The following is a 17,191-nucleotide window of genomic DNA, read 5'->3' as shown; positions in this document are numbered from 1 at the left end:
CGGCCCACGCTCTCACCTCCACCATCCACGCCGCCTGTCACACGGCCCACGCTCTCACCTCCACCATCCGCGCCGCCTGTCCCACGGCCCACGCTCTCACCTCCACCATCCACGCCGCCTGTCACACAGGCCACAGCTCTCACCTCCACCATCCATGCCGCCTGTCACACAGCCCACGCTCTTACCTCCACCATCCACGCCGCCTGTCACATGGCCCACGCTCTCACCTCTACCATCCACGCTGCCTGTCACACAGCCCATGTTCTCACCTCCACCATCTAGCCCTCCTGTGACACAGTCCACGCTCTTACCTCCACCATCCACGCCGCCTGTCACACGGCCCACGCTCTCACCTCCACCATCCATGCCGCCTGTCACACAGCCCACACTCTTACCTCCACCATCCGCGCCGCCTGTCACATGGCCCACGCTCTCACCTCTACCATCCACGCTGCCTGTCACACAGCCCATGTTCTCACCTCCACCATCTGGCCCTCCTGTGACACAGTCCACGCTCTTACCTCCACCATCCACGCCGCCTGTCACACGGCCCACGCTCTCACCTCCACCATCCGCGCCGCCTGTCACACGGCCCACGCTCTCACCTCCACCATCCGCGCCGCCTGTCACACGGGCCACAGCTCTCACCTCCACCATCCATGCCGCCTGTCACACAGCCCACGCTCTTACCTCCACCATCCACGCCGCCTGTCACAAGGCCCACGCTCTCACCTCTACCATCCACGCTGCCTGTCACACAGCCCATGTTCTCACCTCCACCATCTGGCCCTCCTGTCACACGGCCCACGCTCTCACCTCCACCATCCACGCCGCCTGTCACACGGCCCACGCTCTCACCTCCACCATCCACGCCGCCTGTCACACGGCCCACGCTCTCACCTCCACCATCCGCGCCGCCTGTCACACGGCCCACGCTCTCACCTCCACCATCCGCGCCGCCTGTCACACGGCCCACGCTCTCACCTCCACCATCCACGCCGCCTGTCACATGGGCCACAGCTCTCACCTCCACCATCCATGCTGCCTGTCACACAGCCCGTGCTCTTACCTCCACCATTCACGCCTCATGTCACACAGCCCATGGCTCTCACCTCCACCATCCAAGCTGCCTGGCACACGGCCCACAGCTCTCACCTCCACCATCCACACTGCCTGTCACAGGACACACACCTCTCACCTACGCCATCCAGGCTGCCTGTTACATGGCCACGGCTCTCACATCCACCATCCTCGCCACCTGTCACATGGCACACAGCTCTTACTTCCACCATCTAGGCCATGAGCCTTGGGGAGTACACTCACAAGGTAAGTGCAGCTGTAACTGGGAACCTACACGTACACCCACAGTGTTGCTTTATGTTCTTCGTGTGCTTAGCTTAGTTCACACTAACCACCCACCACTTTCAATTGGGTAACACACTTGCATTAATGTGTGACGTTCTTATCCTGGTTTCCTGGTGAATTAAGCCACCACGTCACACCAATGCAAGATGACACAGATGCTGTCACCAGCCAGTGGCACCACCCCATGCCCTTATACCACCTGCCACCCGGATGCCTTCTTTCACATCTCCACTCCCTCCTGACCTTACAACCCCTGGAAGCCTGCTGGCCTTTCATCTGCACGTCTCCAGAAGTCGGTCAGAATTCGGAAAACCTACGCCCGCCTTTTCTCAATAGTCTTGTTGCCCGGCAAAGAGTGGGGCTCTCCCGACACTGTTTCTCTTCAACTACTCATGGGAGGACAGACAACTTTAGATTCTTGTCATGTTCTAGCTCTTTCTACCACCAAACTCACACTCAGCCCTCTGCAGACCTTCTCGAAGCCAGCCTGTCAGGGTGTGATTACACGATCCTGAAACACACCCATTCAGCTGTGCATTTGGTTTAGTTTTTCAAAGTCCATCCTCAGATCAACAGAAACTGGAGAGCTTCCACGCCCCGCCCCGCCCCCACTACTGTGTGCGCTGTCACTGTATCTGTTGGGCTTCTCCTGGAATGTCACACGAATTAACACCTGATGGCCTCTCGTGTGTCTATTTTTGACTTTTTTTTTTTTTTTAAGATTTATTTATTTATTTGAAAGTCAGAGTTACACAGAAAGAGATGGAGAGGCAGAGAGAGAGGTCTTCCAACCACTGGTTCACTCCCCAACTGGCCGCAATGGCTGGAGCTGTGCTGATCTGAAGCCAGGAGCTTGGAGCTTCCTCTCGGTCTTCCCATGCGAGTGCAGGGGTCCAAGGACTTGGGCCACCTTCTACTGCTTTCCTAGGCCATAGCAGAGAGCTGGATTGAAGTGCAACAACCGGGACTTGAACTGGTGCCATATGGGATGCCGGCACTGCAGGTGGTGGCTTTACCCACTACACAGCGTGGGCCCCTTGTGTGTCTATTTTTAATCCACATCTCTTTGTACCATATGGATATGCCACAGTCTGTTCACACACTCTCCTGCTAGACACACCTGCGTGTCTTCCAGGCTGGAGCTGACAAAAGTGGCTACACACTTTCAAACGGAAGTCTCCCAGGCACATCTAGTCATGTGGCTAAATCCCTAAGGGTGAGACTGTGGGGCTGTACCTGCTGGGACAGGGTCAGGGGACTGCTGCACTGACGCTCCCATCTGCCATCAGGATGGTCCAGCTGTGGCACATCCTTGCCTGCACTCACACTGCCAGCTTCTCCCAGGGAGAACGTGGTGCTACGGTGCTGTGGGGTCAACGTGTGTTTCCCTGACCACTGAACACGTGGACTACAATTTGAACACGGATTATCTGTATTTCTTCCTTCATGAAGTCTTTTGTAATGGATCACGTGTACTAGTGAGCTGTAAAAGACTTTAGTGAATTCTGGATACAAATCCTTTGTCCAATGTGGCACTGAGACTGTTTCCAGTTTATGGTTTCATTTTATTTTCTTGGTTTCTAATGGAAGAAATTTAAACAATTTTTATGTCTGATTTATTAGAAGGAATATGACAAAGGATACCAATGAACAAACACCTTACCAAGAAAGGGATAAGACAGCTCGACTCCATCTTTGTGGTAGCCCCAAGGAGGGGCCCGTGGTTCAGCCACCACCATGCAGCTCGCTGTCCGTGCTCGGGAGCAGCACACCCTCCAGGGGACCAGCCCCAGAACGTTACGCTGTAATCCTAGCAAGCACACCCCAACCCTGGGCCAGTGTTGGGCGGAGGCCTGAGCAGTCTGGAAGTAGCTGGACCCTTGCTCCCTGGCCCATGTAGGCAAAGTGAGAGGCTGGATTCCTAAGGTGGCCAGGCAGGAAGGGAAGGAGAGGACAGACTGGGCCACATGGCAGGTGCAGCACACTCGGTGCTTTGTCAACATGGTGCCCATGGCAAGAAAGGGCTCCAACACCAGCTCCTACAGTGCTTGCAATTCTGCCTTTAATCAAGCTGCTTTGCCCAGTCAAAACAAAAAACAAAGAAATGGCAGGGCTTGCTGGTGCCACCCCGATATTCACATGTCCAGCTCTCCAAGAGCTCCCCACAGTGAGGACAACTCACGTCTTCCAACTGTGACCACTGCTTCTCACATCCTTTCTGCTTCCCTCAAAATCATAAAAAACTTTTACCCATTTTCTTCTACAATTTTTATAGCTTTTCACTGAGGTCTACAATCCACTTCCAGATCATTTTGCTGTAAAAGTGTGAGGCAGGAGCTATTTCCCCAAGGATCTAGTTGTTCCAACACTATCCATAACAAGATTGAACTCTCTCCCATTAAATTACCTTGGCATCTTTGTTAAGCTACTCAATTAACGTCACACATGCAAATATGTGGGTCAAATCCTGGACTGTCCAGCTGAACTCAATGCCTTCAATTACCGTGCTGTTTTGGTCAGTTAGTCTTGCGATCAGACAGTCTAAGTCACCTCTTTCTAAACTGTTCTGTCTGTTCTAGACCTTTTATACCAGATCCAAGTGCCTGGGTTCAGGTCCCGGCTCTGTTCCGGATTCCAGCACCCTAACACCACACTGGAAGATGGCAGCAATGGCAGGTGGCAGCTCAAGTAGTTTGGTCCCTGGCATGCAAGCGATGGACCTGGATTTAGATTCCAGCCTGGCCCAGCCTGGCTGTTGTGGGCATTTGGGGAGTGAACCAGTCGATGGGAGATGCCCGTTTTTCTGCCTTTATAACAATAATCCCAATCTACCGAAAAGTAGACTTCTCACAACTTACCTAGGCTTTCTTTACTATGTCTTGGCAGTGTTTTAGACTTTCCTATGCAATGATCTTACATATATTTTGGTAGATTTATCCCTAAGAAGTGTATTTTTATGTTCCTATAAACAGTGATATCTTAAAGAATTCTTACTACGGGTTGCATACTTGGTTTAGTGAACAGGAGGCTAGTCAAGAAGCTAGCCTCCCACATCTGAGTGCCTGGACTCCATTCCTGGCTTTGGCTCCTGACTCCAGCTTCCTAATGCTGCCCCTGGGAGACAGCAGTGACGGCTCAGTAACTGGATTCCTGCCATCCCCGTGGGAAACCTGGACAGAGTTCTGGCCTGGCCCAGCTTTGCTCTACCCTGGTCCTTGAGGCCATCTGAGGAATGAACCAACAGATGGGAGCCGAGCCCTGTCTCTAAAATAAACACATTTAGAAATAAATTCATGGGGCCAGAACTGTGACATAGTAGGAAAAGCTACTGCCCGCTGCACCACCATCCCATACAGGCGATGGTCTGAGTCTCCACTTCTGATCCAGCTCCCAGCTGATGCACCCTGGAGGGCAGTGGAGGACGGCCCAAGTATCTGGGCCCTGCATCCACGTGTGAGACCTGGAAGAAGCTCCTTGCTCCAGACTTCAGACTGGCCCTGCTCTGGCCATTGTAGCCATTTGGGGAATGAACCAGCAGATGGAAGATCTGTCTTTCCTTCTCTCTGCTTTTCAAATGAATGAATAAATCTTTAAAAAATAGATAATATATTACTACTAGGATGTTTCTGGCATTACCTTTTAAAGTTCACAGCCACAGTTTTTATATCCTGACCAGGTACCTTCTCCTCATTGGCAACAAGATGATGCTGGCGTAATTAACTCAGCTGGGAGACATTCCTATTCATTTGCTTTCTGAAATTCTTGTAAGATCATATCTTTTCTATCTAAAATGATAAGCTGAATAGCAAAGCCACCTAAGTCTAGAATTTGCTTTTTGAAAAAATTTTAAAATGAAGTTGTAAAAGAAAAAGAAACACAAAAAAGTAAAAATAATTTTAAAGAGAAAAGAATGAAGTTGGTCCTGTTAACCCTCCACCTCTGCTAGCAACGGCAGGGCTGGCAGCGGTGACTTTAAACTCGTCACATTAATGTGCACGCTTCTTTGCTCACTGAAGCCACAGGCTTGCTGGTTTCACCCAGCTAGGTAGGATTTCATTAATTTTCAACACTGTCTTACTTCCCATTTCATTGCTTCCTGGTTTTTATTGTTTTCTTCCCTCTACTTACTGTGAATGTGCTATTCATTGTCAAGTTTAAAGCAGTCCCTCTGATGGCTTAATTAACTTTCTTCTTTTGCTGCCCCAGGGCGACTGCAGCTGCTGCCCTGCGTTCTGAGGTTACTGCCTTGCAGTTCTGCTACTGGGTGTGTATATATTCAAGATGATCTATGACACTATGACACACATTTCTTTATCTTTGGTAGTATTTCAGCAGTAGGTGGGAAGTCTACTGTTATTGCTATAGCCCCCTTGGCTTTCTTATGATTGGAGTTTGATAAGTTTCCATTCTCATTTTCACCCTGCTTATATTTCTACAAAGTGTTTGGATTGTAGACAATATAAATATAAGCTCACTAGCCACTCTGATAACCTCTTTCTGTTTGTGTCAGTTATAGTAATCATTGATATGGTTTTATAAGGTTAAAAAATACATTTTCTTTCTTCTTTTCCTATTTTATTTTGGATTGAATACTTTTATTCTTAAAATTTATTTTTCATTTATTTGAAAGGCAGACAGACAGAAATCTCTCATCTGCCAACATATTCCCCAAAATGCCTAAAAACAGCCAAGGCTGGGCCAGGCTGAAGACAGGAGCCCACAGCTCCAACCAGGTCTCCTATATGGTGGTAGGACCAACTAGCAGAGGCACTCACCTACACTGCCTCCTTGGATGTGCATTAGTGGGAACCAAGGCAGGTCGAGAGAGAGAGAAAGAGAGAGAGAGGTCCATCTTCCATCCGCTGGTCCACTCCCCAGATGGTCACAACGACCGGCACTGGGCCAGTCCAAAGCCAGGAGTTTTGCCAGTGACTCCCACGTGCGTGGCAGGGGTGAAACACCTGGGCCATCACTGCTGCTTTTCCCAGGCCATTAGCAGGGAGCTGGGTCAGAAGTGGAGCAGCCGGGACACGAACTGGTGCTCACATGGGATGCTGGCGACACAGCAGCTTTATCTGCTGTGCCACAACGCCAGCCCCTCAAGCCGAGTCTTGGGCCTAGGCAACTTGATACACGATGTGCAATTCCCAAGTGGTATCCTCACCACCGTCCCAGAGACCTGCCCCTGGATGGAGTACTTGGCACAATCTACTTTATCAAAGCTACTGGATTATAGCCAAATCCTTGTGGTTTTGCTCTGAAATCTGCACCATGCACTACTAACTCAGCAGTCTTCATGGAAATCAGATTCTCTAAGTTCACATATAATCTGTGGCGTTTATAATAGCTGCTATCCATCCCCCTGTCTTGTGTGCTGTCCTTAACTAGTTGTTTCAGATGTATTACCAGTCAACTAGCTTGGAAGTAAACTAAAAGGCAAGAAAATCTTCTATATATCCTCATGTCTGTCATTTCCAGTAACTATCCATTCTCTAATGGAGGTCAAGTTCCCATCCGTGGTGCCACCATTGCAGTGTAGTGGATTAAGCCACCACTCGCCAAGCCAGCATCCCATCTGAGTGCTGAGTCCTAGCTGCTCTGTTTCCCATCCAGCCTGGGAAAGCAGTGGGAGAAGGCCAAAGTGCTTGGGCCCCTGCACGCGTGTGGGAGACCCAGATGGAACACCTCTCTCTCGGTAACTCCACCCTCTGAATCAATAAATCAGTCTTTTTTTTAAAAAAATTATTTACTTGAAAGGTGGAGTTATTGAGAGAGGGAGGGTGGGAGAGACAGAGATCTTCCATCTGCTGGTTCACTCCTCAAATGGTCGCAATGGCCAGAGTTGAATCAGTCTCAAAGCTAGGAGCTTCTTCCAGGCCAGTCAGTGGGTGCAGGAGCCCATGCACTTGGACCATCATCCATTGTTTTCCCAGGTACATTAACAAAGAGCTGACTTGGAATTGGAGCATCTGGGACCAGAACCAGCGCCCATATGGAATACTGGTATCACAGGAGGCAGCTTAATCTGCTATGCCACAATGCCAACCCCATAAATCAATGTTTTTAAAAAAAGGTTTTCATCTGCAATCCTTCTATTCTAACCTGAAGAACTTTATTTATTTATTTATCTATTTATCTATTTATTTATTGCAGGACTGATAGTGATAAACCCTATTGGCTTATCAGTCTGAAGAGTCTTTATTTCATCTTGATTATTTAAGTTATGAACAGAGAGCTGTCTTCCATCCACCCCCCATTCACTCCCCAAATGGACACAACAGCTGGGGCTGGGCCAAGCAGAAGCCAGCAGTCAGGAACTCAACCTGGGTCTCCCATGGGGTTGGTGGAGGCCATGCACTTGGGCCCTCCTCCACGGCTTTCTCAGGTACACTGGCAGAGACCTGGATAGGAAGCGGGATAGCCAGGACTCACACTGGTGCTCTGGTGTGGGATGCTGTTGCTGCAGGCGTTGGCTTAGCTCGCTGCACAATGCTGACCTCTGATTTCATCTAAACCCTCATTTTTAAAAAGAGATGTGTGGTGACCACAGAATTCCTGGCTGAGGGCTCTAGCGCTGAGGTACCTCGGCAGCACCAGTCCACTCTTCCTAATGACAAGTCAGTTGTCATTCTTACCTCTGAATCTCTGTAAATGTTTTTCCTTCTTCTCATTTTTTAAAAAAGTTTATTCATTTATTTTAAAGGCAGAGAGACAGAGGGAGCGATCTTCCACCTGTTGGTTCACTTCCCAAATGCCTGCAGCAGCCAGGGCTGGGCCAGCCTGAGTCCGAACATCAGAACTCCGTCGGGTCTCCGAGAGGGTGGCAGGGCCCCATGTGCCGGAGCCGTCACCTGCTGCCTCCCAGGCTGTGCAGCAGCAGGAAGCTGGGCTGCAGGCACCCCCGCAGCCTGAACGCCGGCGTTGCAGGGGGCGGCTTGACTCGCTGTGCCACAGCAGCCTCTCCTGCAGCTCTGCCGCGCCTGCTCATTACGTGCCTCGCCGTGTGTCTTCTCAGTCCTCAGGGACTCGGTATCGGGAGTCTCAGTGTTGCTGGCTGAGCTGCCTAGGTTTGTGCCCTGCCTGTCCAGCCACCTGCACATCAGCTCACGAGAAGGACAGCCCAGGAGGCTCGGGCCCACTCCTCCAGGCCAGGCTGGTCTTCCCCTTCTTCTGCAGTGTGTGTCCAGAAAGGTTCTCCTTCCAGAACCACTTTGGTTCTTCTTTGTGTCTTCCAGTCAGCTGTCCATCACACTCATACAATCTTTTAAGAACAGGGACAGAGGAAAGTACTCTGTCGCCACCTGGTTTTTCTGGAGTAGGGACCACCTTTCTGGCCTCTTTGGTCCCTAATCGTTCTTTACTGCATGTCAGATATGCTGAGGTCTTTCACAGACGATGGCTTTTGTCCTGCCAAGTAGTTAACTTATTTATGAATGAAATGGATCCTTTCAAGGGGGGCCTGGTTACAAGCTGTGGGTGGAGGGACACGTTCACAGCAGCCAGGGTATCTAGAGTTCCCCATTCCTCAGCAGGGACTAGCTGGAATCTCTACTGAATGCCTGGGGTGTCCAATGACACTTCTCTCCTTCGGATGGTCGGAGCTCAAAACATGTCATAGCCATGTGTGAGCTTTCTACCCCGTGTTGTCTCCAACTGGCTCTGTGGCATCTTACCCTACACAGCTGTGGTTTGGAGTTCAAAGTCTCCAAAGGAATCCTCACACATATTGCTAGGGTTCCTTCCCTCTTTAGGAGCCCTGCCCAGCACCTCAGCTTCCCTGAACTGGGAACTGTCCCCAGCTCTATGAGACTCGCGCTCCTCATGCGACAGCGTCAGGTGAACGGCAGGAAGCTGGGGTAACTAAGTTCACACGGTTTGCCCCCCTCATCAGGATCCTACATTGCCCGCTCACCGTATCCGAGAGCTGTTTCAGGTGTTCTGCTCCATCTTCTAGTCTCTCACGGAAAGAGGGCTGGTGTGGTGTTAGTCATCCACCCACCCACTGCCTGTTCTTGTGAGCAGAGTCACCGGAACACAGCTGTGCCAGGTGCGCATGTACTGTCAACGGTGTCTTCCCACTGCAAGGGCACAGTGACTGAGCTGTGCCCAAAACTTTACTCCCCAAAAGTCTCCAAGAGTCTGTCTATCCCTGAGTTCTTCTATCACGGCACAAGGTTTCGCCAGTGTCTGAGTGTAATAAAGGAGCTGTGACAGACTGCACTGGATTTGCCTCTCCTGCCCGTAACTCAAACTGGCACTATTACTACTATCACACAATCAGCCTGAAAAACACATGGACGCTCACTGTCCCACACCCAAGAGTCCGCACAGGAGCCTCAGAAGCAGTCAGTCACCTGTCACTCATGCATGGCCATCATCAGAGGCTTCTCCAAGGCTGCCCTCATTAAAAATTTTTACAGTTGTCAAAAATGAAATAAGCTGAACAGAATCAGTTCACCAAGTTTAACTTCTTATGGACTGTGATGAAACACAATATAAGCTACGGCACGTGATAATGTTATCTGACATAACAGAAATTCCAAGTAGCCACTCAATTTCAATGGACTTTACAGAAACAGTATTTTGAGGGGCCAGTGTTACCATGTGGGTGCCAGTTTGATTCCCAGCTGCTCCACTTCTGATCCAGCTCCCTGCTGACTGCTTGGGAAGAGCAGCGGAAGACAGCCCACATGCTTGGGCCCAGCCACCCACGTAGACCTGAAGGAAGCTCCTGGCTACTGGTTTTGGCCTGGCACAGCCCCGGCCATTGGGGCCATCTGGGTAACGAAGCAGCAGATGGACGCTCTCTCTTTCTCTCTGTGTAACTCTTTCAAATAAATCTTTTTTTAAAAAAAAGTTGAAAATTATATGGTAGACACTGTTACTTCTTTAACATATCCACCACTGTCATGTCAGGAGTTAATAATTTTTAAAAAATACTTTACTTATTTATTTGAAAGGCAGTTACAGACAGAGAGACGGAGAGACAGAAAGAAAGGTCTTCCATCCCCACATGGCCACAACAGCTGGAGCTGGGCCAATCTGAAGCCAGAGCTAAGAACTTCTTCTGGGTCTCCCACATGGGTTGCAGGGGCCCAAGGGCTTGGGCCATCTTCCGCTGCTTTCCCAGGCCACAGCAGAATGTGGATCAGAAGAGGAGCAGCTGGGACAAAGACCAGAACCCATGTGGGATAAAAGCACCACAGGCGGAGGCTTAACCTACTACACCATAGCACCGTACCCAGGAGTTAATGATGTTTAAAGTGAGAATTGAATACTATTCTAGTTAAGTATGAGTTCTCTGCTAACAACCTACTACACCATAGCACCGTACCCAGGAGTTAACGATGTGTAAAGTGAGAATTGAATGCTATTCTAGTTAAATATGAGTTCTCTGCTAACAACCTACTACACCATAGCACCATACCCAGGAGTTAACGACGTGTAAAGTGAGAATTGAATGCTATTCTAGTTAAATATGAGTTCTCTGCTAACATGTAACAATTACTCGGAACTCTTCTATCACAACTTCCTGGTGACAGATAACAGATCAGCTGCGGTGGCTGTCACCATTAGGAGGCCTCACTGGAGCTGTGGAATGCAGCTCCTCTATAATCCTGTCTCAATAAAGCAGCTGGCATCCCCTGCTGAATCAAGAGGAGGTAAGGTGGGGGCCACATATTGTGATGACCTAATCTAGACAGTCATACACTGTCATGTGTGCCACGTCCTACTGGCTACAGGTAAACCCCGTTCTCCAGAAGGCCAGGATCACTAGAGGCCATGCTGGAGGCCAGCGGACACATGAGTCAACATTCTCACGGAAAGGCCCAGCAGGTACAGCCCGGCCTGCACACCGGTGTCCCATGTGGGAGCGGTTCAAGTCCTGGCTGCTCCACTTCCAATCCAGCTCCCTGCTAATGGCCTGGGAAGGCAGTGGAGGATGGCCCAAGTGTTTGGGCCCCTGCACCCACATGGGAGACCTGGAAGAAGTTCCTGGCTTCTGGCTTTGGCCTGGCCCCGCCCTGGCTGTCGCAGTCATTTGAGGAGTGGACCAGTGGATGGAAGATTGATCTCTCTTTTTCTCTCTCTCCTCTTTCTGTATAATTCTGCCTTTCAAATAAATTTTTCAAAAAAAAAAAAGTTTCATAGTGCATAAAAAAGAAAATGACAGAAAAACTGTAATTTTACTTGAGCAAAATTATCCAAAAAATACACACACAATTTTTTAAAATTCCCAAGTTATCTGACTCTGCCAAAAAAAGAAATTTTTCCCCTTTACATCATGGTCAGGCTGAGAATGGGAGATTATACACTCAATAACCATGAAGCTAAACATGCATTTCTTACCAACCACCATCAATGTGAACTCAAAGCCTTTCTTTACTGATTTTCGGTGAACTTGATTGGGAAGATTTGCAAATCCAACATAGCCAGGAGTTTCTGGATTTATAAACTGAGTTGGTTGTTGCTAGAATAAGATTTAAAAGAAAAAGCATTAATAAATACCTTATTATTTGCTTTTGAGATTTATTAATAAGACCTGTGACAAACACATGTAATTACTTCTCACAAATCAAAAATATACAAGTAAATCAACACTTTCTACTACTTGTCAGAAAACTTATGTATTACTTAACAACACTAAAAGAAAAAATCGAGTATATTAATTCCGAGCACTTTGTTCATCATTCTATCTAGCACTCCAGCAATGTGTCAAAGATACGAACATAACTCCTCTTAGTCAAAGTTCAAATTCTGACTCACGAAATAGTGCCACAACTGACAGCAGAGGCATGCGAACACCTGCCTGAAGAACAGCTTCCAGCCAGCCAACAGGTGTCATGCTTTAGTGAAAAGCACCAGAAAAAAGACATTTCTCTTGCTCTATTTCTGGTCCTGCAGAATACAGCTCTAGTAAGGGTGAGGCAGGTGAAGTGAGAGAGAAAGGTTGACCTTCAAAGGGCAAAAGAGGAAAAGGCTGAGACTAGGGAGACCCCCCATTTATTACATACACACATCAATATCCCTTGATAAAAAGACACCAATAAGAACAGAAGGAGCTAGGATAGGAAATAGAATCTAGGCTGGCGCCGCGGCTCACTAGGCTAATCCTCCGCCTTGCGGCACCGGCACACAGGGTTCTAGTCCCGGTTGGGGCACCGGAGTCTGTCCCGGTTGCCCCTCTTCCAGTACAGCTCTCTGCTATGGCCCGGGAAGGCAGTGGAGGATGGCCCAAGTGCTTGGGCCCTGCACCCCATGGGAGACCAGGAGAAGCACCTGGCTCCTGCCTTCGGATCAGCGCAGTGCGTTGGCGGCGGCCACTGGAGGGTGAACCAACGGCAAAGGAAGACCTTTTTCTCTCTCTCTCTCCCTGTCCACTCTGCCTGTCAAAAAAAAAAAAAAAAAAAAGAAAAGAAAAGAAAAGAAAAAAGAAATAGAATCTAGGCAGTAACATGCTGAAAATATGAAGAAATTTAAAGCCGGCGCCATGGCTCAATGGGCTAATCCTCCGCCTTGCGGCGCTGACACACAGGGTTCTAGTCCCGGTCGGGGCGCCGGATTCTGTCCCGGTTGCCCCTCTTCCAGTACAGCTCTCTGCTGTGGCCCGGGAAGGCAGTGGAGGATGGCCCAAGTGCTTGGGCCCTGCACCGCATGGGAAACCAGGAGAAGCACCTGGTTCCTGCCTTCAGATCAGCGTGCTGCGCCAGCCTGGGTGCGCTGGCCGCAGCGGCCACTGGAGGGTGAACCAACGGCAAAAGGAAGACCTTTCTCTCTGTCTCTATCTCACTGTCCACTCTGCCTTTCCAAAAAAAAAAAAAAAGATGGCCCTAAAGAAATTTAAAAAAATACATCAGTTGATTAATTAATTGAAAAAAAGACAAAATATATAATAGGATTTCCTTTGAGAGTACACCTTGTAGATGTCCATTCAAGCACACACTGCTGTAGACACACACTCATGTGCACACTGGTGTAGAGGTCACCATACATAAATGCACACTCAGATGTGCTCACTGCTGTAGACACACACTCATGTGCACACTGGTGTAGAGGTCACCATACATAAATGCACACTCTATGTGCTCACTGCTGTAGACACACACTCATGTGCACACTGGTGTAGAGGTCACCATACATAAATGCACACTCAGATGTGCTCACTGCTGTAGACGCACACTCATGTGCACACTGGTGTAGAGGTCACCATACATAAATGCACACTCTATGTGCTCACTGCTGTAGACGCACACTCATGTGCACACTGGTGTAGAGGTCACCATACATAAATGCACACTCTATGTGCTCACTGCTGTAGACACACACTCATGTGCACACTGGTGTAGAGGTCACCATACATAAATGCACACTCTATGTGCTCACTGCTGTAGACACACACTCATGTGCACACTGGTGTAGAGGTCACCATACATAAATGCACACTCTATGTGCTCACTGCTGTAGACGCACACTCATGTGCACACTGGTGTAGAGGTCACCATACATAAATGCACACTCTATGTGCTCACTGCTGTAGACACACACTCATGTGCACACTGGTGCAGAGGTCACCATACGTAAATGCACACTCTATGTACTCACTGCTGTAGACACATACTCATGTGCACACTGGTGTAGAGGTCACCATACATAAATGCACACTCAGATGTGCTCACTGCTGTAGACACACACTCATGTGCACACTGGTGTAGAGGTCATCATACATAAATGCACACTCTATGTGCTCACTGCTGTAGACACACACTCATGTGCACACTGGTGCAGAGGTCACCATACACAAATGCACACTCAGATGTGCACACTCATATACACATACTGGCATAAAAATAGTGACCAATTGACAGAAAACAATCTCAGCAGGAAGGATTATTAATGATGTATTTAGAAAAAATGGAAGTCTGAAAAAACTGAAGGCTCAATATTTTATAATTACAACTAATTTATAATTTTTTTTTGACAGGCAGAGTGGATAGTGAGAGAGAGAGAGACAGAGAGAAAGGTCTTCCTTTTTGCCGTTGGTTCACCCTCCAATGGCCGCCGCGGCCGGCGCACTGTGGCTGGTGCACTGCGCTGATCCGAAGCCAGGAGCTAGGTGCTTCCCCAGGTCTCCCAAGGGGTGTAGGGCCCAAGCACTTGGGCCATCCTCCACTGTACTCCCGGGCCACAGCAGAGAGCTGGCCTGGAAGAGGGCCAACCAGGACAGAATCCGGCGCCCCAACCGGGACTAGAACCCGGTGTGCTGGTGCTGCAGGCAGAGGATTAGCCTATTGAGCCGCGGTGCCGGCCTATAATTTTGTTTTAATGCATCAAACATATCAGCCACATTAAAGACAACTGACTCTGTAGCGCAGCGGTAAAGTCATCACCTGCAGTGCCAGCATCCCAGATGGATGCAGGTTCGAGTCCCAGCTGCTTCATTTCCAATCCAGCTCTCTGCTGTGACCTGGGAAAGCAGCAGAAGATGGCCCAAGTCATTGGGCCCCTGCACCCACATGGGAGACCCAGAAGAAGCTCCTGGCTCCTGGCTTCAGATCAGCCTAGTTCCAGCTGTTGCAGCCATTTGGAGAGTGAACCAGTGGATAAAATACCTTTCTCTCTTGCCTCTGCCTCTCTGTAACTCTTTCAAATAATTAAACACATATTTAAAAAAAAAACTGATCCGTAAAGCATCTGAAAAATAAAGCATTCTCCGTATGCAGCAGATACATGTAATGTGTTCTTACCTTAGACATCTTTTGTGATGTTTCGTCTGTTAAAAAAAGAAAAACAAAGGTATCATATGTGGCAGAGTTCTTAGCTTCTCAGCGTCTCAAAGCCTCCTCAGAAGTAACACTCTCCATTCTCCTGTCTCCACACTGGTTTCAAACCTCAGCATATCTGAATCCCGAATCCCTGACTGCCTTGGAGGAGCCGAGGCCCCACCCCCTCTGTGCCCTTGGTCTGGCCAAACAAGGGAACACAGGACTCAAGAGGCTGGAACTCTGTGGCTTTTTCTCAATAGAAGGGCTGGGCTGTCCGTACTACTCTCTCTCTGCACCACTGCCTGACCCTCAGAAAATCCAGGAAACCTACCTTGCTAACCATTAGAGCTCCCCCAGGAGAAAAAATGACCCATGAAGGAAAAGAAGACCAGTAACAGAAAACGTCCCTGGGAACAGACCACAGTCTATGCGTTAGCTAAGTATTCCGGACTGTATTCCGGGTGAACTCAAATTCTCCTGAACAGAACAAAGCATCCTAGGAAAATTCTGCCAGTAGTCTAAAACTAAAAATAGTGAACTACCTCGTGAAACCCAAGAGTTGAGTGCAGGAGTGAGAGCAGAGAGATAAAACTTTCTACAGGGAAGGTTAGCGATTAGACGGGAGAGATGAAGGATTACAGAGAAAAAGAAAAGTAACACTAGTGACCTCCACATGAAGAGAAAAACAGACGACACAGCACCCTGGATCACCCCAACAAAGACACGAAGAAGAGGGGCTAGCGCTGTGGTGTAGCAGGTTAAGGCACCGCCTACAGCACCAGCACCCCATATGTGCACCAGTTCAAGACCTGGTGCTCCACTTCCAATCCAGCTCCCTGCTAACAAGCTTGGGAAAGCAGTGGAGGATGGCCCAAATGGTTGGGCCCCTGCACACACGTGGAAGACCCAAAGGAAGCTCGTCTCCTGGGTTTGGCCTGGCCCAGCCCTGGCGTTGTAGCCATTTGGGGAGTAAACCACTGGGTGAAAGACCTCTTCTTCTGTCTCTCCCTCCCCCTCTCATTAACTCTACCTTTCAAGCAAACAAATCAAATCTTAAGAAAAAAATATATATATAAGGAAAAGGAACAAGAGGAAACAAAAATCCGCAGTAATTCCAAATCAAGACCAAAGATAAAATTCAGGAACACCAGTCTTCACTGTACGTGTGACAGCATCAAATTCATGTTGGGCCAGAAAGAAAAACAAACCAGTCCAGCTACACCCTATGTACAAGTATACTGAAGATAAAGTAGCAAAGGAACATCAAAAGTGAACGTTTCTGGCGGGGAGCGTGACATCTGGCATGGCGGCTAAACACCACGTAAGATACCTGCACCCCAAATCAGTGCCTGGGCTGGAGTCCCAGCTGCTGCTCTCATGCATGTGCATTTTGCGAGGCAGCAGGTGACCGGCCAAGAGACCCAGACTGTGTTCCCAGCCCTGGCCATTCTGAACACTTGCAAAGGGAACCAGCAGATGGCAGAGCTCTGTCTTTCAGATAAACAAAAAGGGACAGGCTAGGGGATACTCGGCTAGTGCAGACAGCGTTGAGGAGGCATTATTAACATCAGCCAACGTGGATTTAAGGCCAACAGGGGCAGGCGCTGTGGCAGAGGATAAGCTGCCCTTGGGCCACCTGGTTCCGTATCGCGATGTCTGGTTACGGAGCTTTAGTGTGTCCCATCGGTTTTGCTTTGGACGACTTTCCACTGCTTTCTGGAGACTGCTTGTGGTTTTATTTTTGTTACTTCCCTTAATCTGAGGATTATTAAGGAATATTTAGAATTATTGGGAGTCATTTTTACCCTTCCCCCTCCTAGCGTAAAGCACACTGACCACCAAGTCTCTCTACGGGGCAGGCACTGGGCTAGCAGTTGGGACGCCTTCTTCCCACGTCAGTCAGGACACGTGTCCCTGCTCCACCTCCGGACTCTAGCTTTCTGCTAACTCAGACTCCTGCAGGCAGGCCTGGCGACCACGTCACTAAGCTCCTGGCATCCATATGTGAGGCCTGCATTGCTTTCTGGGCCATCACCCCAATTTTGGGAGTGAACCAGAGGGTA

General features: G+C 49.0%; 1 protein-coding gene across 2 annotated transcripts in view; it reads right to left on the bottom strand.

The window, feature by feature from the left end:
- The window catches only part of SEPTIN2 (septin 2), a 69,863-nt gene that overhangs the window by 45,056 nt on the left and 7,616 nt on the right, over window positions 1-17,191 (bottom strand). For both annotated transcript variants that reach the window (XM_062194261.1, XM_062194268.1), the window contains exons 2-3: window positions 15,111-15,136; window positions 11,716-11,836 (exon numbers count right to left, since the gene is read on the bottom strand). In XM_062194261.1, the coding sequence (XP_062050245.1) occupies window positions 11,716-11,836; window positions 15,111-15,119 (130 nt within the window). In that variant the 5' untranslated portion in view covers window positions 15,120-15,136. The remainder of the gene's footprint in view (window positions 1-11,715; window positions 11,837-15,110; window positions 15,137-17,191) is intronic.

Source organism: Lepus europaeus, chromosome 1, assembly GCF_033115175.1.
Source record: "Lepus europaeus isolate LE1 chromosome 1, mLepTim1.pri, whole genome shotgun sequence".
In the NCBI taxonomy this organism is placed as follows: Eukaryota; Metazoa; Chordata; class Mammalia; order Lagomorpha; family Leporidae; genus Lepus; species Lepus europaeus.
This window is presented reverse-complemented; position numbering and strand designations above follow the sequence as displayed.